Raw genomic sequence first — 23,533 nt, 5'->3', positions numbered from 1 at the left:
ACATTTTTCAAGACTTGTCAGCACGTATGCTCACACTAATGTTCTAGAACTGCAAAGCCTTGGCCAGCTAGAACTCCTGCCCTCTTGCTAGGCTTTGTACAAATGCAGAACAAAAGGGCTTGCCATCCAAAGATTTTGGTCTCTTCAACTCTCCTGGGCAGACCTCAAAGCAGGTTTTCGTCCTGTACACACTGATAAAATAGTATAATGCACCTTCTGCCCAACTAGTCCCAAAACCGAGTATATCTTTTATAATAGTCTTCTGATTTTTTTTTAATCGATACATCATATTGGAAAGTGCTTGCTGAATCAAGGTCCAGAATATTTCTGGGACAACATTAGCTAAAATTTGGAGATTTCTAGAGATCTGTGTCATTCAAACAATCAGGGTTTTCTTCAAGTGAAAGATTGGTGTCATTGCAGAAAATGCTTATAGAGTACCGGTGCATAAATATTGCTGTGAGTTCACAGGTAGGACAGTACCAGCAGTCTGTCTTCATGAAGCGAGTCTGCGCATAGCCTAGTGAAATGGTTTTCAAAAGGTGGAGAGAAACAGGCCATAGTTAGTTCTGAGTACACACCGCTTGGAAAAAAAATGTTTGTGTGTGTGTTAACTAGAAACCACCAAGTTCAACCTGGCCTCAGTGAAAGTACAGAAGAAGCAACTGTTGTGAGGCAGCTGCCCTCTGACGTGTCAGCATCGGACAATTCAGTCAGGAAGCTGCAGGTCGGAAGGTTACTAGCTCTCACCTTCAATATGTGGTTATAAAGGTGGAGGACAGAAACCTCTCAGAACATTCTTTGACCTTGGATTGGTAGTTTTGTGACTGGCTTCTTTTCTTATTTAATGACAATAATATAAATATCTGAGCAATCCTGTGAATAGAAATCAGGATTCAAGTCTTTTTGGCCTGCCATTCCCAAATGCTTTTGTTAGAGAATTGTGGTGTCTTTCTAGCTTTTTTAATCCTTCATTCCTTTCTGCACTGTGACTTACAAGGGAGTGCTTCTCCCCATATTAGTGATAAAGAATAATATTTGGGTCTCTTGCAACATTCATACCGACCGTAAAAGGAGGGGGTGAATCAGGACTACCAAGTATCACAATCTACTGACCAAGCCCTGATGAAATTTGAGAGGCTTTTGCTTAGGGTCTCGGTTTCTCCACTCACCAATTTGCCTTCCAAGCTGACCTTACCTTTTTCTACAGGACTTCACACTATGGTAGAAACTACAATGCAGGGTGATGGTGAGAACCTCTACCCAGTCACAACCTCCTCTTACCAACTTCCCTCCAGGGACCTCTACATCCCACACACACAGCAACCGTGCTGCAGCATTTTGCTAGAGCATGACAGAGAGGAGGATCACAGCATTCCTGCTGCTGGAGCAGAGAGGCCAAGCACAGGGCCTTACCCCATTTTAGAGCTGGAATTAAGAATGAAGTTCTGACTAGTACCACCGTAGCATAATGGGAGGGGCAGATGGTAGTCATGCCTTTACCTACATGGAGTGTTGTAACGCTTCCAAGGTATTGATGCATCACTACTTTAATCCGTCTCAGGCTATTAAAGGGCATTTAGCCCAATCTCCTGTTTTCTGAATAAGTGGCCTGTGTGCTGCACTGTTATTTTAGCAGTAAGTGCTACTTTCTTTTCTGGCAGTATTCTGTAAGTACAAAATACCATGGCATTGCTTTAATGGACTTATGTTGTTGCTTGTTAGTTATGTTCAGTACACTGCTTCGCTGCAGCTTCCTGTAAAATGTTCAGATTGTGCAAGAAGGTGTCTGCTGTGTTAAAAGGAGGAATGAAGGGGGGAGGTTGACCATAATTTTGGATTCAGGTGCCTCAAGTCTTACCAAGTCTTCTTTTAGGCACCTAACTCATATTTAGATCTATTTATAAGCCTGTCTAAGGCAAAAGTAGTTGTAAAGCGACAGAGATGAGGAGATGCTTCTGCACATATAATCTACCACATCTCAAGAAAAATTTGACTTCCTCCACTAAGCACTGGCATTCAGGTACCCAGGGAAGGTATTTATTCATGGAGGAGGAGGCTGTTGAGGCCTCAGCTCATCTGCCATACTCTTGCAGCATGACTCAATGCTACAGGCAAAGGAATAAAGCAAGCAGTATTCTATAAGTAATAGACACGTTCAGTTCTAAAGTGCGTACCTCTTCCTGAACATCAAGTTCATCATCAGGCTGGCTTGTTTCTGTGAATTCTATGGGGTCTTTAGACTCCTGCATGAGTGAAATCTTGGCAGAAAGAAATTAAGAAACATGATGAGTTACACATTGTCTGTACCATTGAAATTGCTTTATTACTCTGAAGTACCCTAAGACAACTTCCACAACTTACAAGAGTCTGTTCCTTGGTTCCTTGATTTAGTTCAGCTGAGAGGAACTTAAATGTTGAAAAGCTTTTGGTCCTGCCTCTCCTCATATGACTAGTTATGGCTTTGTAAAAATAACAAAAGCAGAATCTATCTCTAAACTACTGTATAGCTTTGTCAAAATGTTAATTTCTACTATAAGACAATAGTATGCAAAAATTATCAAAAAATAAGGGTCTTGTCCTAGTTATTTATCAGTAATATTAATTTTAATTACTATTTATTCATGATACTGTAATAGTCATCGCTAGGGAAGGAATTGTGGTGAAAAGACAGAACATTATAAGGCCATTTTCCTAATGTGGGCCTACATCTTTAAACACTACAGAGTGTTCTGGTTATCTCAAAAACCACAGAATACAACTAGGAAATGAACAGAGAAGGACAATAGGAATGAACACTAGCGTGGAACAGCTTGCATAGGCACTCACACCAGAAGTGTATGAAATTATTAATAGTGTTGGGAAAGGGAGCAGGGAATCATTATTCATTGCGCCTAATAATCCAGAAATCCAACAGGCTTAAAACAAACAGGAAATATTTGTCATATAACACATTTAAAATTACAGAACCCATCTCCACAGGATAGTGTCAAGCTTAAACGTGTAAGGGGGTTCCAAAAGGAGTATGACAGACACATCGAAGAAAACTCCATCTGTGATAATTAAATATAATGGTCCAAATGCAACCTCCAGCTGAGGAAGTTCTTAAGCTGCCAGTTCTCAGAAACTAGAAAATGTGCCTTATGATGAAGTGTTCTCCATATGTCCTGTTTCTCACGTTCTTTCCACTAACAAGATCCTGGGGTTGACAGACCCTTCCTTTGATGTAGCAAAATACTCATGTACTACAGAAGCTGTCCAATTTACTCAACTCCCACTTACTTTGTTCTACAGCTCTATGTCTAGTTTTCGAACATAGATGATAGAAGGAAGGGAAACATACTACTGAATATCCTACCTTCTCAAATATGGGATCCTGGTTGTCACTGTATGTCATTTGATTCCTTATGTAGAGCACAGCATCATGGACAGTCAAGAAGAATATGTCTTTTCTGACAGTGTCATCAAAGAAGGCACTCTGTTCCAGTTGAGATATAAGGTTGTCTGAATAAAAGAAAGTCATAACAGGTTAATACAATTTGAAGTAATGTAAGAAATAAATGTCAAAATACATGGTTACAACTATCAGAAATCAAATGTACAGCCAAATCAATCAATCGGTCATAGCTTTGTCTTGACTTTTACTTTCCATATTTCCTTTAAACCCCACCATTCTTTGTGTCCCACCACAACCCACCATATTTATCAGTGTGATAATTCACATTTTTATTAGAACAAATGCTCCCACAGACACATTGAGACATCCCTTCCCATCCCTTCTCATCCCTTCTCATCTTCATTTTATTCTTTGCATGAGTGGTAGTAGAAATACTTGGACGTTTACCTTGATATGAAGCAAAGTATACTCTCACATCAATTCTCTCAAACTCTCTAATTATCTAAAAAAATAAAAGTTTGCAACAAGGACATAAATAAATAAAGTCTGTAAGAAGAAAATATGTATATGTATATATATCTGTATATGTAACGTATAGGCACACACAGACACACTTCGTTTATTTCAGAGTGTCTTAATTCCAAATTGTATGTTTTGTTTATTCATTGTAAATTAGGAACTGCTATACTTTGCTATACTTAAAGATCCACTAGTTAAGTACCTGGTTGCTGAAGTGGCCTATCTTTGACTACGTAAGTGGAACTATCAATTTTACACCTACATACATTGCTGCCTATTAAGGTTCTCATTCTGTTCTCATAATATGAATAATCATGTCTCTTCAAGTGAGAACCGCATGGGCCTGAGCAAGCTTTATATCCCTCCATGTACGTGTGATATCATACAATCTTTCATTGGCATATGCAGATTTTTTTACACAGATTTTTCCCTCATGCAGTGCACCAGATGGACCTGTTCTTGGATGAAGAAGGTGCATATGGAAAGAGTCAGGTCTGTGGACCCCATATCTCTTTTGTCTCAGAAGCTGGAACTGAATCAAAACTAGGCAGAAGGCTGAAGCAAAGCACGCAGCATTCTTTTATTTCAGTTAGTTAAAAGGTGGGAGACTGGATTCTACCCCTGGCTCCCTGGTGGCAGGCAAGTCACTTAGTATTTTCAGAGGTGATCGTTAATTCCATCCCCTTCTGTTCATTGATAAACTAGAGTTTTGGTAATCTAAGATCTGGTTTATATATAGGCTAAGCACTCCCAACTGCAAAATGAAGTTAGTGAAAGCAGCAATCCGAACATACAAAGTATCATAAAATACTAAAGACTGAACAACCTGGTCCTACACACTTGTAACTGGGCACCAAAAAATAATGGAAGGACTTGGCCTTAATCTCTTCACCTCATTTCCCTCTCCCTAAACTAGCAATATTATCTCTTTATTATGTAGTGTGATGTTTGAAGTTTGATGTTGAATTAATGAATGTTCATGAAGCGCTCTGATATTAGCCACAGAAAACCCTATAAAAAAAATGAATCATTCTTCCTTCCTTCATAATTTAAATAATATGAAATAAGTAAATGAATCTTGTGGCTAAAGACTGAAAAGTGATGGTAAGATGAAATTTTTACTACCTCTGTGTGAGTGAGCATCATCCTGTGCCCAGATTAAAGCAGGAGGCATGTGGAAAGAAAATATATAACTAAAATATTTGATAACCTTGACTATGCAACCTTCATATTGTTCTTTTAATTATTTTCCCCCCACCTAAAATACACACACCCCCAATATTCTACCTCTTGCTGTATAACAGCAACAGACTTTTAAACAACTTTTAAAAGGACTTCAACAACAGACTTTTAAAAATTCAGAAATTAACTTCAGCTAACAGCACTTGATTTACATACTACTGACTAGTTTCATTTTCATGGAACACCAGAAAAAAAATGCCCTTACCGTTTTTATTGATCTCACAGCTACAATATCCAAGAAAGTTACTGCTCCAAAATCAAGAATGAGACTGTGGATGGGCACCTTGGGGATGTTTACTTTGACTGGGAGTTCTGAATTCCAGTCCACCTGGATCTCTACTTCTTTGGTGGGAATTTGAAGATCTGTGTTGTCTTCAGGTTCCTCATCAGTCTCAAAAGCTTCATTATTGATACCAGGCTCACTGATGATGCCATTCTAATGTGCAGATAATATATGGAATATAGCATTTAATCATGGAGAAAGTTTTGGAGTTGCAGGAAGTACTTCCCTGTGATACCTTCTGTTTCAGGAATGAACAAGATGGATACTTGTGACCAGCACCCCCTGCTCCTGACCCCTGGTAATGTGGTTAGCGTAACCAACGCCATTTCATAAGGCAAGTAGCCATTCTCTGTGACCGAGCAGGTCACGTATTCGTTCCCTTTCCCCTCATTCTCAGGCCTTGAAGGTCCTGTGAGCCAAGTAGACAAACCAGATTTATTCTTCCCCTCCCTACCAGCCTCAAGATTCATGGGCACCAGGCTGATTACTCCCTTCCTTGCTGGCTTTGAAGGTCCCAGGCACCCAGTCAACCAGGTGTTATTGATGACCCTGTCACAGAACAGGGACACATAACAGCGCACAGGGCACTGTCTATAAAATCAAGCAGTTACAAGTCCTAAGTGGGGAATTTGGACCAGAACTGCTGGTGGAGAGTGAGACCTGTGACCCCCCCACCCCGGTGGCCAGGGATGCGTCCACTGTCGTCAGCTTCCTCTGAAGACTGGGTGAGTGACTTATCTTCTTTTACATAATTTTTGAGTCGACATTGTGATTGTTATATTGATACATCAAACAATGTATTAAGATCTGACCCGATCTGCAGAGGGTCCAGGTGATTAGAAACCATAAGTTAAGTTACGGTCTAGGTGATTAGAAACTGTAAATTAAATTGTATTATAAATTCTGTATTATGCTACTTAGAAATTGTACTACATTAATTCTGTTTGTAGAAATCCTGTGCCATTCTAATCATAAATTCTGTGCTATACTAATCATAAAATCCTGTTAAGAAAAATAAAGCTTTAATTGTAACTACATTTTAGTGCCATCATCATTCTGCAAGGATCCCCAAAAGAACCTGTCCCCTTAGTGTTGGGTGACAATACTGCACCCAAGGATTTAAAGAAAAACAAGACAGTGCACCTAATTGCCTCTTCCTCTGTGCAGTGTATTTCCTTTCCTCTTTTTTTCTTTGTTAAAAGAGCATCTTCCTGCAAAGAGGCCACTATCCAGAAAAATTAATACCTCAGAGCTACTCCCTTCCTCAATAGCTTTATTTCTAGGAGATATTTAAGACCAGTATTTTCAACTTTGAATTAGATTTACTATATATGATAACATGATAAAATGAATATGTCAAAAGCTGGAATATCACATAACTGAGCATTTAATGGCATCAGAAATTGTAATATATACAGGAAATACTGCGTCCTGCACTGAGAGCAATGACAACAGAAAACGCGTTTCTAACTTCCAGCTCTGGAGATTTAGTAGGTTGCCTGTACCTGTCCACTCCTGTAAGCATTTAATTATTGAAATGTACGTTCCATACTCAGAAGAACATACGCTGCTTTCTTTAAAGAGGATGTTGAAGGCTATGTTTACCAGCCAACTGATACACCTCACCTGTGCATAGGAAGCTGGATAATAGGAACATGTACACATGAAAAAGCCAGTACTGTTACTGCACAGAGACAATCTGAGGTGGTGAGGAGTAGAGATAAGATCAGGGAATCTCTTGCTTCCACTCCTGTTGACACTGTGACTGTAACAGCTGCCTGAATCTGCAGGGTCTTTGGCAATAGGTGTACTGCTCTGAGAAGTCTGCAGCTCTCAGACTTCCTACCATAGTAATAAGTCACACTTTTCCATCTCTATTTTAAATATGAGTACAGAGGAACTCATAATTAAGGCTAAAGTAATAAGCTCTAACAGTAATCCTTTGAGAAAGAATAGAAAGGAAAAAAAGTTTACCTTTGTAGCTTTTAATTTCCCCTTCTTGATTAGCTTTTGTATCTTCCTCAGTGCTTTGAGTCTCTTATTATATACCTTGACTGCATCAAATCCTACCTACAGAAAAAGGATCAAAATTATTTAACTTTACCTAGATAAAATTCTGGGGAAATCTCAAAGACAGTTAAGCATCCAAAACCATCACATATCACTTACTGTGGATTTGAGGCTGTTTTTCAGTCCATCAATGTTAGCATAAAAAATTGGACTTGAAAACTTGAGAATCTTCACACCTTCTGGTTCTATAACCTGTAGCCAAAGAATATAAGGTTAAGCAGCAACGGCCGTATTTTGGCTAATAAGGAGCAGTTTAACTGTTTCAACAGTTCAAATATGTATCTAATTCACAAAAGATGGCATATCTTTGCTGATAATTGAGGTGATTCAGTTTTTAGAAGCTTACAGCCCCAGCATGCAACATGGACCAACCATCTGGATCAAGATGAAGAATTTAATGCTGAAGCTTGTTATCTTTAAGCACTCCACTTCCAAATTCAAGTTGTCCACAGTATGCAAGGCACTGGCTTGTAGGCTGAAGGGGAACAGCTCAGCAATGACTTACATTTTTGTAGTCCTTGACCTTCTTGTAGATGTCTGTGCCAGGAATGTTTCCAAAGCCACCCCATGAAGGACTAACAGAAAGAGAAAGAAAAGACAGTGAAGGTAAACATCATACTTAGACACTCACAGAATTGAAGGGATTGCTACATGCAAACTGTCATAGACTCTTGTAGTCTGCTCTCTTCTGCCAAATTAAAAGCTTCATTGCAAAAGTGTTGCATCTGGTTTGTGTTGCTGTGCAAGGGTCTTTTCCTGATTTTGATCTCAGCCTACTTGCTGCACCATTTTGATGTAGAGCTGTATGAATAACTTGTTTCATTTGTTTCCCAAACCAGAAAAATGTTTTAAAAGTAGATTATTTTGGTATGAATGAAAAAACTATTTTCTGCCTCTGAAAAAAAATTGATCACTTTTTTAGTTTCAAATCAACTGAAACAATACTTTTACATCCTTTTCAGATTACTTAAAACTTTTTATCCAACTCTTTTAATTTTTATTTCCATCAATAACAAAACCAAAATATTTTGCAGTCTCCAGATATATTTTTAACAGTTGAAGCAAATTGTTTTGAAGTTTGTAAAGCCTTACCTCCCTTTTATATTTTGATTTCACATATCTGAGTTGAATTTGGGAATGTTTTTTGAGGTTCTTCAAAGTCCATTTTTTATAATCTATTATTCTGTAACAACATTTGCAAGGCTTTATTTTTACACATTTCTGACAGTGCAACTACCCTTTGGTATTGCTAGTAACCATATTCTCTGGACTCCAGGCTGAAGGAAAGGAGTTATGTTGTATTTTCAGAGAAAAAAAAAAAAAATCAATGAAAAGTAGCAAGATGGCCAAATAAGATTCTGCAAAGCCACCTTTTCTCACCATTCCACTACTGTATGTTCTCTGAGCAGCCACAAATCAGCCACAAGCACAAAATTTTGTCTTATTCTCATGCTTTCTCTTCCTCTTCTTTCACAGGCATACACTCAGTCTTGTATAAGCAGAAGTGAAAAGGTTATTGGCATGTGCAATGTATTGTAGTAGTATTACATGCTAAGCATTACTATAATGATCAATTAATTACACAAGCCATTCATACATCTTTTTATGTTTGATCTGGAATGTTCCTGTGGCTTTCCAGAACTCAGCTATGTAGGTGCATAAATAACATATGGCTAAGTACCACGAGAGTACCCAACATGATATAGAAAAAATACTGACAAAATAATGCAGCTTCTCTTTTATCAGTGTAATTAAATGGTAGCACACAAACAGCATTTTGTTCTAAAGAATAGATTTTTTCCATTTCAAAATTTTTGTAAACCTAAGCAGATTTTCTTCCACAAATCATGTTGCTTTTCAGCATATTGTCTTATTTTCATGGTGTAACACTAACAATTATTTCTGATCCTGTGTTACTTACAACTGAACTCTCAGCACAACTGTCAGCAATCCAAACAAAAGGCCAGCAAGTAATCCCAAATCAAGTCCCAGAATGATGGATGCTACACATGTAAAAACCCAGATCATCTGGAGAGGAAATAACAAATGTAAAGTCTCTTAATTATAACATATAATTCCTGGTCATGCTAAAGAGTCACTAGACCAGACAATATATGTAGCAGAAGAATTTAACTTTGGAGATGATCATAGCACACTGGCTATTAGCTGACTTCCATACAAAAGTCTTCCTCTTCCTCCAAGGTGCTTCTATCCATCACTATCTTATTAGGCATAGTTAGCTTTTTAGGAATTTTTTTTTTAACATAACAACATTTTTCAAGGATCCAGTTACTTTGGCGAACTTAAAGGAGATGCAGTTAACTCTTGTATTTTCTTCCTTCTGATGGTGGCAGTCTTTGTTAATCTTTCTTTAGAAATTGGAAAGAATTTGTTTTCCTAAGATGTAAAATACTGCAAGATGACCCACCTGCAGACATACAGAGAGGGAAGGGGGCTCCTCAGTGATATCTAAGAATCAGAACTGCTGCAAAGAGAGTTATTTCATATTAACAGGTTGATGGCACTCTCTAAAGTCTCCACTGAATATTCAGGCAGAACAGTTGAAGTGGGCTCCTCAGTTCCTCCCTACGTCACTGCTCAGGCAGAATACCCAGTGGACCCAATCTTTCAAAAAGCTTAGTGCCCGCACTTCTCACTGAAGTCAGTGGGATCTTTTACCTATAAAGAGAACTAGTAAATGATTGACTAAAAATTTCAGATCTACCTAAGGCAGGTACTGCCCAATGACACACACTGTAAAATCTAAGCATAGTAAGGACAGCATGCAATCTTTTCCTGCCCTGACAGCCACACTGAAGGTCTATTCCACAGAAAGCACAGTAGGAGATGTGTACCCTGAGTTATGGTTATAGTGGTTCATAAGAAAAACCTGTTCATACATCCCTTAGCATGCCAAATGAATCCACATTCTAGCTTGGATTAGTCTTGCTACAACAATAAAACATATTTTCTAAGGACTACCTGAGGTTATCCAGGCAAATGGGATGCTAATGTGGTAACAGCATAAATGTATGTACATGAATTAAGAAAAGGTCAGCTTTTCTCACCCTTTCAACTGTGCAAAAGATAAAAGCAGAAGGATAAAAGTGGCAACAGGCCATCTTTATTCTGATTTGCAAGCCATCTCAACACAAGATTGCTGTAAACTATGGTAATTGCTGTGAATCATAGAATCATAGAATCACTTGGGCTGGAAGGGACCTTTAGAGGTCATCTAGTCCAACCCCCCTGCGGTGAGCAGGGACATCTCCAACTAGATAAGGTTGCTCAGAGCCCCATCCAGCCTGACCTTGAATGCCTCCAGGGATGGGGCTTCCACCACCTTTCTGGGCAACCTGTTCCAGTGCTTTACCACCCTCATTGTAAAAAATTTTTTCCTTATGTCAAGTTTAAATCTACCCTCTTTTAATTTAAAACCATTACCCCCTGTTCTGTCACAGCAGACCCTGCTAAAAAGTCTGTCCCCATCTCTCCTATAGGCCCCCTTCGGGTATTGGAAGGCCGCAATGAGGTCACCTCGAAGCCTTCTCTTCTCCAGGCTGAACAACCTCAACTCTCTCAGCCTGTCTCTCTATCACTGCACAGGAATACCCTGATTCGCACCCTTACTGTGCGGTATAGGGAATAAAGAAGATAAGCAGAATAGTATGCAAAACTCTAAAATGGGGAATTTTTAACTGACCTCATGGCACTTGCATTTTGAGGACACACATAAAATTCGTCTGATGTTAACTCTACAAAATTCTGTTTACATGGTAGTTAAGAGAACCTTGGATGGCATTAAAAGGCAAAAAGAAAAACAGACAAAAACATTCAGGAGAAAATTAAAAATTAGGTTACTTACAGCATCCACTTTATTCTGCCTCCACAGACGGGGAACGTCGAACACTTGCATGAACATCCCTTTCAAGTTAGCTATGACTACAGCTGCCAATACAGACTGTGAAGAAAAATGATGAAAAAGTGTTGTTCAAAAGCAAAGATGCATATTAAGATAGCGCTCAACATTATACACTATAAACCAGAGCCTCGTTTGGTATCAGTCACCATAGTTTAAACAGGGCTATTAATCCTGCCCATCAAAGTTGAGCATTTGGTGGCTGTGCTGCAGAGGACGAGCACGGTACCTTTTGTAAGGGCTCTAGCAATTTCCCCAGGGCAACAATGGAAATCAAAACAATCCCAGCTGAGATTATACCAGCAACCTGCAAAGAACAGAGTGTTTATAGGAAGTTAATTTATTAATAGTCTATCTTATGTTTCTAGGATTACAAAGAAAAATGTACAAGTAGTTGCACATTACATTTCTTTAGGAACAAGGAGACCTGCCAAAATGCCATTGTGTTTAGGCATACGTGGGCGATCATTATACACTTCACCTAACACAGAGGGAATTCAATTAAGTAGGTAGTGCAAACAACTGCCTGCAAGGCTCTTGGAGGGGTTATGTTGCATAGACAGATGAAAGCAGCAGAGTCTGTGTGTCAGCCAGAAAAGGGGCTGCTGGATAACCTGTAGTTCTCCACTGTTAAAGAACGCAAAGCTGTAGTACTGTAAAAGAGTATACTCAACATGAGAAAGATGGCACATGGGCAGATGATGAATGGCAAATGGCAGGGCTGCTCAGGACAGTACATGGGACCTTAAATATCTCATAGGCAGCTGCGAGAGGATTTCCTCCCTCATCCTGAATTCCTACTGTGACACACACAGTCCTTTAAGTGGGAATGAAATTCTGGGGAATTAGGCATGAAGGATTTCTAATCTCTACTGTAACTCATGCTATGTAAAACTTGATTGCCCTCTTCTGGCAGAGCTACAAAAGTGATCCACGACCAGAGCACAAGCTGCTAGCTCAGCAGGGTACCTGTGGCTTTCCACGTGCCAGCAACACAATCGTGTTAGGACTGTTTTCATCCCATTGTGAAAGCTGTGCCCTATACAAGATTAAATTTACCCGTGCACAGTACTAGTAAGAAGAGGTCATTACCTGAGTCTTTCCACCAGTACTTTCTTGGACTGCGGTCCGTGAAAGAGCAGTTGTTGCAACAAAACAAGAAAAGGCACCTGAAAAAATGTTGCTGAACCCAAAGGCAATAAATTCCTGAAAGATAATTGGATGATGCTATAAATACAGATACCCGAAGACAGTTTTGCAATGGAGAATGACAATAGCTTCTAGAGTAGTTTATAAAGTAGGGAGCACAGTAATATTGAGAAGAGTATGGATTAGTGATAACTGTTAAATGTTTACACAAATTCCTCTTGTGCCAGTGTAACTACCTGTGTTTGGAAACCAATACAATGAAGTAGGTATACTGTCCCTGACATGGACATACTCATCTTGGTATAAAGATGTTTAAAGCCTATTTCCATCGATGTTACCAAACCTAACGTTTCTAATGACTACACTGGTATAATTGCATCAAGAAATGGGACTAGTATAAATTTAACTCCCAAGTATCATCAACTAAACAAATAATTTTAATCAGTATAACAGTCTGAGTTTAGACAAGCCTTTAATTAATGCAAAGCATTGTATTATTAGTAGAACTAATCAGGAACTTTGCAATAAAACAGTTTCACTGAAAACTTCTAGTTTGTTGAGCCAGAAGTTTTTCACTCTAAACATCCCAATGAACTCATGCTGAGTCCCAGGCAGCGTTCTCATAGATTTGCCCCAGGGTCACAGATGCTGGCACCTACTGATGCTGGTTGTTCTGCTCAAGTGACAAGGACCCTGGGAGCTTTATGTCCTGGGATCTGGGCCATTCCTCTGCTGGGAAATGAGGCATTTGGGAGCTGCCTGCAACCCCATATAATTGACAGAAACATTGTTTTCACCAAGCTGACATACTCACAAGAGCTTTTTCACTCACTGCAAATTTTTAAAAATAGAATTTAAGATTTTATTTTGACTCTCTCCATTCTTTTCTCCAAAATGAAATTTCCTGTAAGCTTTTCATTAAGCTTCATTTTGAAGTCAGGTTCTTTAACAGAACAGACCTAGATGATTCATGCCTATTCCTGTGCAACAGCTGTGCTCTGCAAGAAAATGTTGGAAGTATAGTTCCTAGTGTTCTTAGGTCTTAATAGTCTATGAATCTGTTAAGACAAAATAAACACTGGCAGATAATGGTATTGACCCATCCTTCAAACTTACTTTACTACTTGCTTTTATGATGTTATTTTAACTTCTCCAGTTCACGTGAACTATCTGTTCATCATTCATGGCTGCATTTAACCTTTGCTATGTGTAAAATTCATAGCATAATTTTGAAAGGAAGGCAATTTGCTTTTACAGACAGTAATTCTACTACTGCAATATTTAATTAGTATCTTTGAAGCACATCAGTGCTGGTAGAACAGCATATTCCACAAAAGTACAACATAAACAGCACTTCCAGGAATATGTATTATTAATTCAGATTTATTAAACTGAAAGTCAATGCATTTTAGGCAACTTTAAATCAAAGTGTTACCAGATATGAACTTTGTGTATTGTAAAGTGACCAGCATGTTCAGGAGTATAATTTTGTCACGTACTGCAAAACAGTGTTTCCAAAATCAAACTTTATTTAATCCATTAGTACTAAAATAAAGCACTCATTAAACAAAGTACTCAGCTTATCTATTTATTGTAGTGAGTGCATTTTCTCATATGTCCAAAGGACAAAATTCAAAATTAGCATAGATGCAGGACAAGGATGCTTTCTGACATTTTTCTCCCATGTCCATGGGCAAGCCACATAACCCCTGGCGAAGACAGGGAACAACTGCAGGAGTCCTCCAAGAGCCTGTGAATGCACATCTCGTGTAACATTCTAGCTACCTGCCTTTAGAAACCAATGGGTAAAACAATTCAGCTATTTGGTGCAGACAGTTATTAAAGTATGTTCATATGCTGACAAGTACAATAATTTATTCTGTAGGAATAAAATCGTGCCTTAACTGAGAAGTTCAAATGATACAAATCCTGCTTGCAGACTAAGCCTAAATAAAGCTGTCTGGAGCAACTTCTTAGCTTGACATTGCCTTCCCCCGGCCCCAGCAACACACCTCAAAATATGCTTTACAAGTGGAAATGGAAAACAGGTTGCTAAAGCAGGCCGTGTCAACTTGACATCACCAGAAAATTCCCCTATACAGTGCTTAGCTTTAATTAGCTTTTCAGAGCTACTGCAGTCACTAAAGCAATATGGAAGGAATTAGTTAGTATGAAAAGCCCACACTGAAGACAAAGCACATCTGGCTCATCTCTATGTGGTAAATTTGTCGGGTAATATATGGCCATTTCAGCTTTTTTTTTTTAATAGTTGAAAGAATTTCTCCTGTCAGACTTCAGCTTTAGTCTGAAAAATGAGTGTAAAGGATGTTTCTTCCATTTGGCTACGTAAGTCAACATGAAACAGAACTTACATTCGCTTGTTTATAAACTATTTTGGTTATACATACCTGGTTTCCATCAATAGCATAGTCATACTTGGTGGCATATACTTTCCCCACAGATACGGCAATAGCATAAGCAACAATAGCAATGGAAAAGGAAGCTGCTATCATCTGGGAAAACAGGCTGACATCTGGAGGTTCGGGAGGCAAAAATCTAGCATTTAGAAAATATATTAGTGTTATCAACTTTGATCAAATTCTGTTCTTACTAGAATTGTCAAGGAGTTTGAGGCGCAGGCATACAGGTTGCTTATAATATGAAGTGTAATGTTTCAAGTTAATAAAAAGGTGGAAACAGCCCATTGACATACAGAACACGCTTATCTAGCTCACCATAGCCCAAATCCTGATGCTATTAGTCAGCAACAAAGCTCCCATTGTTCTCAGCATGACTGAGATTTGGCCTTATGATAGCAAAGTGAAAAAGTACATTTTTTGAAGCATTGAATAAAGGATGTATTGAATAGTACGATGAATTACATAAATATGTTAATGACACTTCCTACTATTGTTAACATACTTCTTCAGAAGATCTCAAAAACATTTTATCCCCTACTGTGTTTCCACAAATTTTAATTAATCAAGCCCTGAATACCAAATGGAATGTGAAGGTTACTACTGTGAAGTGCTCTGAATCTTTCAAGTGAAAGTCTCTATCAGTGTAATAGGAGCAAGGATGTTGAGGATGACTATGGAAGTGACAGGATTGATTGGGATAACAGCAGTGGCATGAATATGAATCACAAGAGGGATAACTCAGGTCTACAGAAATTAAATCTATGCAGAATTTAATTATTCAAAATCCTTTAATCTTATTTTTTTTTACATTTTCCATAGTCATGTATTCACTTCATGAGCACGAAGCAGTTAATTCTCAGATGAACATCATGAATCAGGTAGACGTTCCTAAGCCCATTTTACAGAAGGAGGAATGCTAGGCAACATATTTAGATGGCATAATTGACAGAGTAAAACTGAGGAAATCTCCAGCTTTGAGTTCCAAATGCAGGTTATGGCTCTCTATCTCTTTTATGTCTTTTCTCTTACCACTGTCATTTTTAGCCAATTAAAATAATACCTATTTCCTAGAAAACAAAGGCACTCACCCTCTTGGAATGCTCTTAACAATGCCTGCACTGTATTTTTTTTCCAAGTTGGCAGCATATGAAATGCCAGTGGCTACTATTGTCTGTAATAAAATAAAACAACAGGTTTAATTCTTAAAAAGAGTTCTTGTCTTCCTGTAGCTAGCCCCATCTATTTTATCTGTTATCAGATTTTGTTATGCTCCTTTGCTTACCACAATAACTTCTATCGGAATTGGTATAGGTATCTTGTGTTTGAACCGATCATTTATTTCTTTAACTACCATGCAGACAAAAATGGTGAGGAGTCCAGCAATAAGATCTGCAATGTTGGTGGTACCAATTTTTTCAAATGTTTCAATAAGAGTCTGAAAAATAAAAATGACAACATAAAACATGCCCATGTCCACTTGAAGGATGTGAAAATACTCATGAGAAGATCCAGATGCATGGGGTTTTGGAGGAGGCTGAGTTACTTCTTTGTTCAGGCCTGGAGGAGCCTGAGGATAACGTGCTGTCAAGGTGCTACAGAATCAGTGAATGGTTTTAATGGGAAATTTAACTGAAAAAGCATAACTGCAAGAATTGTCCACGGAGAGGGCTTCTGCTTCCCAATTTTTAGGAAATTAATACGGAGTAAGAAAAGCTAAACCCCTACGTGTGTTTTACCTCTACCTGTTCTTGGAGCAAGGAAGGGAAGATCTATAGCTTCTTCACTTTGTCCGAAGAGCAAGGGAGATCCTCATTTTTCTATTCAAAAGACAGCTAGCAGACCCATGGGCAAAACTCTGGTTCACTACGTGCCCAGTACACATGGTCTGTGGATTACATGTTTCCTATTTCCACTGTTGACATACAGAGAATGAGCATGAACATGTGGGTCCTGCCAGGCTGTGGAGAATCCTACACTTGAGAAAAGCAGTCACTAAACCTCACCTTATGGTACATTAACCCTCCCAGCAGAGTTCAGTCCCAGGCTGGAGGACTCTTACAACTGGGCTGCAATAGGCAGCTCCCTTCTCTACCCTTGCCATGCCCTTGCTTGGTCCTATTGTTTATTGCAAGCAAGTGTGCACAGAAAACATGAAGGGCTGATTACAGAAAAGCTACAAATACTCCTCTGTCCTCCTCCTAGGCATCAGGGTAATTCTCACTTCCCTCCTGTCTCCAAGAAGATTATCCAAGATGCCTTCCTGAAACACTGAATCAGATGCCTTTCTTTGGGTGACTGAAGCCATTTCTTGCCTGTTGTACTGCTTACCGTGGATCCCATTCTCACTGTCCCTCTCTCGCACTGCCCCACTTCACAGGGGAACAATAACTTCCTAACTTTGGGTCCCGGATTCTGCTGATGTTGGATGCTTACTGTTGCAGTTTGTTAAACACCACTTCTGAAGCAAGTCCAAAACTTGCTGAAGCTGACACAGCAAGTCACTGGTTCAGCAAACCAGAAATCACAATTTCTTTGCTCTACGCTTGTCTGCAAACACATTGACTTGGCTCACCTGTTAGAACACAGAAGCTTTGAGCTTTAACCTAAAAAGTCAGCATTCCACTCAGGCTTGCAGGAGCTGGAAGAACCATGTAATTCCTTTTCAAAACTACTTTCTACTAAATGTACCACCCTTCAATAAACATAAGAAATAAGAGAGAGAAAAACCCACTGGATTAACAAGTCCATCACCCTGCCAGGTCTGCTCTAAGGTCTATTACGTAGTACTTTGTCTAATTTTCCTTGTTCTTTAGTTTTCATTAATTCTGAAAAGGCCAATAACATAATACATTTTTTCCACCCCCAAATACTCCACCAGATTATTTTCCTAAATTTTACCTTGCTGTTTGTAGTTATGTTCATCCTGTTAATGCTAATCTATATGTCTAATGTATTTTTGCTAGTCTGGTTGCCTGAACTGGCATGTAAAATCTGTAAACACATTTTTTTGCCTAGAACAGCCTCTTTTAGAAATCTGTTATTCTAAGGTGAAGTGCTATGGAAGATCTATAATATTATGAACCTGAATAGTTTCATGCTGAAGTCAGTGACAAAACTCTCAATAATTTTCCTGGGGAAGGAGACTATTCCATAATATGAGACCTCTAGGAATTCAGTATTTCTGTAATCCAGCCAAGACATTTCTCCATTTGTTCATTTTCTCTAAGATCAACAAGTGGAGTTGTGACAGCAACATTTAGCCTCACCTTAGCTAACCAGTAGGTACCTGGCCACAGGGTGGGAATCCACATCCTTCTTTAGGTATTCAGAAGTATGGCTACAGTGTGGAATGAAGAATGATGCCCTTTACCAGAATGACCTGCTGGTTTAAGAGTAAAGAGGCTTGGGACCAGTCAGCTTTGGGAGATGATGTTAAGAAATTATGAAACGTCCTTCACAATAAGCCAGAAAGCAAGGGGTGGGACAGAAAGTGGTCTCCAGAAGTGACAACCTAGAGAAGAACTGTTTTGCTGGATAATTACATTTAAATTTGATGTGAAAAACTGCTCGGCCTGAAAAAAACCTCAAGATGGCAATTAAGACTTACTGTCTGGGGAACCCCGAAAGCAGCTACTCAGAGCCCCACAGCTATAAATGAACAGCTGCAGATCTTCATGACAGTGAGAACTAAGTGAATGTCCTATACTTACCACCATATATATGAAACATTCCTGTATGAAATGGGAGCAGAAGATAAACAATTATGTAAAAATTCTGGCATAAAACCAAAACAGATTAGAAGGGCATACTTACATATATTATGGAAAGGACACCATTATAGTTTTTAGTTGAAACATTTAGGACTATTTTCAATTGTGACACAAGCACTTGAAAAGCAGCTGCAGTTGTGAATCCCCCAACTAGTGGATCTGCAAGGTACCTCACAATGAAACCAATCTGAAGGACTCCAAATATTACCTGGAAAAACCATGAAGAATAACATCTTGCTAAACAACGAAAAGGTACGCTTTTATTTGGTGATTTCTTATGTTTTGTGCTTTTCTCTTTGTTGATACAGAGTCTTAGGACCATATTTCCCCATTGCAGCCTAGGGTAGCTTAATGTCATGCCATCCAAGGAAATAAAGGAGACCTGAAGAAATGTGTGAAAGGATGCTCCAGGATGTGCACCATTAGCACTAAGTTTCATGCAGGTCTCTTGATCTGCAATCACAGGACTATTCTTCTGTTGTCTGCGCTTCCAGTCATGCTGCCACAGACTCTGCCCAGATAAGAAGAATAATCCCCAAAAGCTCTTCAGAGTTTGAGATGACTTCCCTTCATTTTTGTGTTTTACTACAGGAAAAGGTCCTACTGCCCTAGTAGTTATTTCCATGCCATATGTTTTCACATTAAGATTAAAGCAATATCAACCTTGTGTCTTCAAGCCAACTGTTTTACCTGTAAAATTCCAACCAGAAATGTGAGGGTACTAGCAATCAGCACTCTCTGTGCATCTCTGGATTCAGTGTCTATCAGTGTCCCAGTACCATTAGTCCCTGTAGCATTACTGCCATCTATGAGAAAATTATCATCAGGGGCCATGCTCAATACAACAGATCCCACCATCAAACTGACTACAGGGAATGGACCTGTAATGATAAACAGAACACACTAAAGTTTAATGTACATCGAAAAGAAGCATTTATCAGACTAGACGAGCAAACTCTGAATCAGAAAATCCATGTAATATTTTAACTGGGGTACATTAGTAGTATTAGGGGGCCAGGAGCCACAGGCACTGCAAACATGACACAAAGATACAATTCCTTCCTCAAATAACTGATGTTGTACCTACAGGTACAGTTTCATGCTTTGCTTAAGCCAATTTAGAGCAGTACTAAGGCCAAAAGGGGCTACATGTTCCAACCACCTCCCTTGTATCAGCACCACTACCAGACAAAACAGATCACTGATCCAGCTGAAAGCAACTTTTATTTAATTTGCTTTGGTCATGGTTAGTTTTCAGCTGATCTAGATTGCCACATAGCTACATGGTCAGGAATCCCAACACCACAGTGGTGGCAGGAACATGCACCAAGGTGCAGAACCACATCTTTTGGCAGTAGTGTGGTATTACATTGGCTAAAGATGACTGAAACTATACTTTGGGCAAGATACAGAGAGAGTAAGTGATTGTTGTATCAGCAACACACAACCTAAAATTAATCGTATTTGTTGCAGTTATTTACTAAAATCATGCAGAAAAGGAAAATGTCACGAAATGTCTTGAAGAAGAATAAGTTAATTTTACAGATACCTTAGAGGACACCTCATGAATAAGAGTATTGGAAAAAGCATAAAAAGGAGCATTTGATGATCTAGAAAGTAGGAATGTCAACATAAGTAGAGGTGACAACTCAGACCTGGATAGCAAATGTGAGCTGATAGGTAGGGTAGGAAGAGACAAACAAAGCGGAGAAAACAGAGAGAAGTATTTGATGCAGGAGAGAGGAAAGTTGATGAAAAAGCGTAGTATCATGCCAAAGCTTTGGGAGGGGAAAACGATCTATTCTTAGTAGATATGAACAAGGAAAGATTATATTCTGTTAGAATGAAGAAAAAGAAACTTCAGTGATCAAGCTCTAACATGAATTTTAAATTTCAGAACTGACAGGAAATAAACCCCATATTTTAAAGAAAATATTCAGAAAGAATCAATGAAGTTTACCCATAGCCTTGATGTGAGGACCTAGAGCGAGGCTGGAGTGGACACACAGGTTCTGGGTCTCCGCGACAGGCAAGGAGATGATACTGTCCACAGTGATCAAAAAAGGATGCAGCAAGGAAGGCTTGTAGAAAAGACTAAAAGAGCTCTGTTTTAGCCATCTTGAGCTTTAGCTGATAGACAAAATGTCTGTTCATGTTGCCTACAGAGGCCTTGATCTTGTAATTTCTTGCATAGATTGTAGCCAAAGACAAGATTTAAACTTCAGCATAAATGCAAGTAAAAAGCATGCCGGGGCACAACTGAAGTTAGCTATTATGCACAATTGCGTGTACAGACAAGAAAAAAGTCTTAAATCACCCAAGCCCACCAATATTCATATTCACCACAGCCAATTTAGTTCAGAAAGTAGTTATCTTGTATGAAATATGAATGTTCACAGTAAGGATTAACATTTTGTAATAGATAATTCACTGTAACTTGAACACATGCAGTTACCAACTGAGATGTGCCTTGATGTTCCCAGGAAAAAATATGTCAGGATGGGAAAAAAGGCAGAATAGAGACCATATCCAACAGGAACTGCAACCAGCAAAGCATATGCCAAACCTGAAATGATAGATCATGAAAATGTCAGATTTAAAATCTCTCAACAAACTTCTATCTTGTCTAGAATAGACTTTCAGAAAGATTTACTCCTTTTGTGCAGAGGCAATTTAGAATGTGTTTTGTCTCTAAATCAGTTGCAGGCATATATGTGAGTATCAATGACTGTAAGTGATTGTATATCCCACACTGGCAGTTGGATGAGTACGTACTGAAAGATGTTCCTATATTTGTATAGGTAGCACAAAACTTAGGCTCAGATGTGAAGTTTAAGTGTGGGAACACTGTTGTAAGAGTGAATGGTCTGTCTCTTGAGAGAAAAGAGCGATATGTGAAGTGTTCTAGTTATAGACAGAAATTTCAAGCACAGACTGTGAATTATTGTACTACAAATACGCTTCAGTATGTTCAGCCTTTCTGAAAATCAGGCCACCTTTTTTTCAGTATCAGCTTATAAACTTAAATACCAAAAGTAAATTACACAAATTTGGGAGATTTGATCCTTATCATAGTCTTCCTTTGTATACCTGTGCAAGCCATCAAATCCAACAAACAATGAAAAAATAAAAGTTGCCTTCAGTATCATATCCTGGTTAGCTCCCACTGCAGAGTAGTATTCTCCTTCAAAGATACCGCAGAAACCTATCAGAGTTCAAAACAAGTGAAGTCCTGGTCATACTACTGTGATTGGTGGGAGAACTGCAAGCAACACACACAGTTGCCGGGAGTTAGGGACTTCAGTGACCTCAAGATCCCAGAAGCCTCTTTTCTGGCAAATGTTTTGGCCAATTTTCCCCATATTGCACAATTTAGAATTTCAAAATTATTATATTTTTTTTAAAATGACAGCTAGATTTAGATTTGCACTAATTCACACTAATGTGTTTTTTTAATACATAGGTGGGAGACCAAACAGAAATTCAGAAATCAGTTTTACAAGTGGAATCTAATTGTGGGAAAATCAGGCCCCACTGTAAAAAAAAAATTAGGGGTTTACAGTAAGAGCATAATAGCTGTTATCAGTCATGTGAAAAGCCCATCTAGCCCAGTTCATTTAAAAAAGGCAGGGGAGTCCTGTAACGTGGAACTCTGCTGGACTGTAAGCAAATCACTTTCTTATTCCTCAGGTCACTCTCTGCCTGGGGCAGAATTTTGTAATGCTTTTTTTCTGCCAGTCTGTGCCTTCCTAGCACGCTCCAAGGGAACAGACAGTAGGGAATACTTGTGGCTAATTGGGAATGCATAAACTGCTTTCTTTGTTCCCAGTGTGAATCTTTGCCCCCCTCTGCAAACACTTAATTTCCATTGACGGAAAATGTGAGGTTGACAGAACTAGCTTAACCTCCTCCCGTCCTGAAAAATCGTGAAAATAGTGTAAGAACACTGTTGAGATGAAAGAAATGAATGCGCTGTATCACGTCAGGGTTATAGCTAGTCTGGTCTTTGCCAGTGGACCTTATCAGCTGCCTCAGGCAGAATGGTTCTGCCCTTTAAGTCTTCTTTAACTAGCTTATTTTAATTAATTTCTGCTTATTTCTGCCACTTTTCTATTTGTTCATCTACTGAATGCTTTCCTAATAAATGGAGTAAGAAAATAAGGAAAACTTAGTATTGCAAGCCAGATACTGTAAATATCCACCAAGTTTATAAATTTTTTTAATGTGAATACGCCACCACCTTTTTGAGGGTTGTTTTCTACAGACACCTGAACAACCTTATGGGCCAAATTTTAAAGGAGAGTAGATATCAAGCTTGCATTATTTTGGGGCAATAACTAGATTTTTGCAAGCAGCTGCAGGAGAGCTGTAGGCTCAGATAACCAAGAAAGAGAAATAAGACCACATGACCTATCTGATTTATCACAATGTAATTAAAATTTTAAATACCAAAATGAATACTCTTTGAGTAAAAGGCTTGGAAGAAAAGTTAAATACATATTGGTAGCACATCAAAGGAAATTCAAATCTTCTAGCCAAGCAGAGGAAAAAGGAATAAATTAAAACCATCAATTATTTATTGCAAAATAATACCTAATATCTAGTATTAAATAACAAGTCTCAGATTTGTAATTCCACCTGCATAACATCGCTATGTTCAGCTGGCTCCCTTAATAGAAACATCCTCGAGAACGGAGGGCCGACGTGCCCGGCTTTACCTTGCAAGGTGGCGACGAGGCCGGTGCTGACCCCCGAGATGATATC

General features: G+C 38.8%; 1 protein-coding gene across 1 annotated transcript in view; it reads right to left on the bottom strand.

Annotated features, from left to right (window-relative positions):
• Positions 1-496: 496 nt before the first annotated feature.
• SLC26A4 (solute carrier family 26 (anion exchanger), member 4) overlaps positions 497-23,533 on the bottom strand; it is a 23,247-nt gene continuing 210 nt past the window's right edge. Inside the window, exons 1-19 of the mRNA XM_009707249.1 lie at positions 23,488-23,533; positions 21,225-21,335; positions 19,460-19,650; positions 18,813-18,977; positions 16,282-16,434; positions 16,088-16,170; positions 14,988-15,135; positions 12,523-12,636; positions 11,660-11,737; positions 11,377-11,472; positions 9,433-9,539; positions 8,017-8,086; positions 7,611-7,703; positions 7,416-7,511; positions 5,364-5,594; positions 3,845-3,899; positions 3,359-3,504; positions 2,178-2,261; positions 497-520 (exon numbers count right to left, since the gene is read on the bottom strand). The exon at positions 23,488-23,533 is cut by the window's right edge and continues 210 nt beyond it. Of these exons, the coding sequence (XP_009705551.1) occupies positions 497-520; positions 2,178-2,261; positions 3,359-3,504; positions 3,845-3,899; positions 5,364-5,594; positions 7,416-7,511; positions 7,611-7,703; positions 8,017-8,086; positions 9,433-9,539; positions 11,377-11,472; positions 11,660-11,737; positions 12,523-12,636; positions 14,988-15,135; positions 16,088-16,170; positions 16,282-16,434; positions 18,813-18,977; positions 19,460-19,650; positions 21,225-21,335; positions 23,488-23,533 (2,091 nt within the window). The remainder of the gene's footprint in view (positions 521-2,177; positions 2,262-3,358; positions 3,505-3,844; positions 3,900-5,363; positions 5,595-7,415; positions 7,512-7,610; positions 7,704-8,016; positions 8,087-9,432; positions 9,540-11,376; positions 11,473-11,659; positions 11,738-12,522; positions 12,637-14,987; positions 15,136-16,087; positions 16,171-16,281; positions 16,435-18,812; positions 18,978-19,459; positions 19,651-21,224; positions 21,336-23,487) is intronic.

This window comes from Cariama cristata, unplaced genomic scaffold (assembly GCF_000690535.1).
Source record: "Cariama cristata isolate BGI_N322 unplaced genomic scaffold, ASM69053v1 scaffold36759, whole genome shotgun sequence".
Taxonomy (NCBI): domain Eukaryota; kingdom Metazoa; phylum Chordata; class Aves; order Cariamiformes; family Cariamidae; genus Cariama; species Cariama cristata.
The sequence above is the reverse complement of the archived record's forward strand: the minus strand, read 5'-3'. Positions and strand labels throughout refer to the sequence as shown.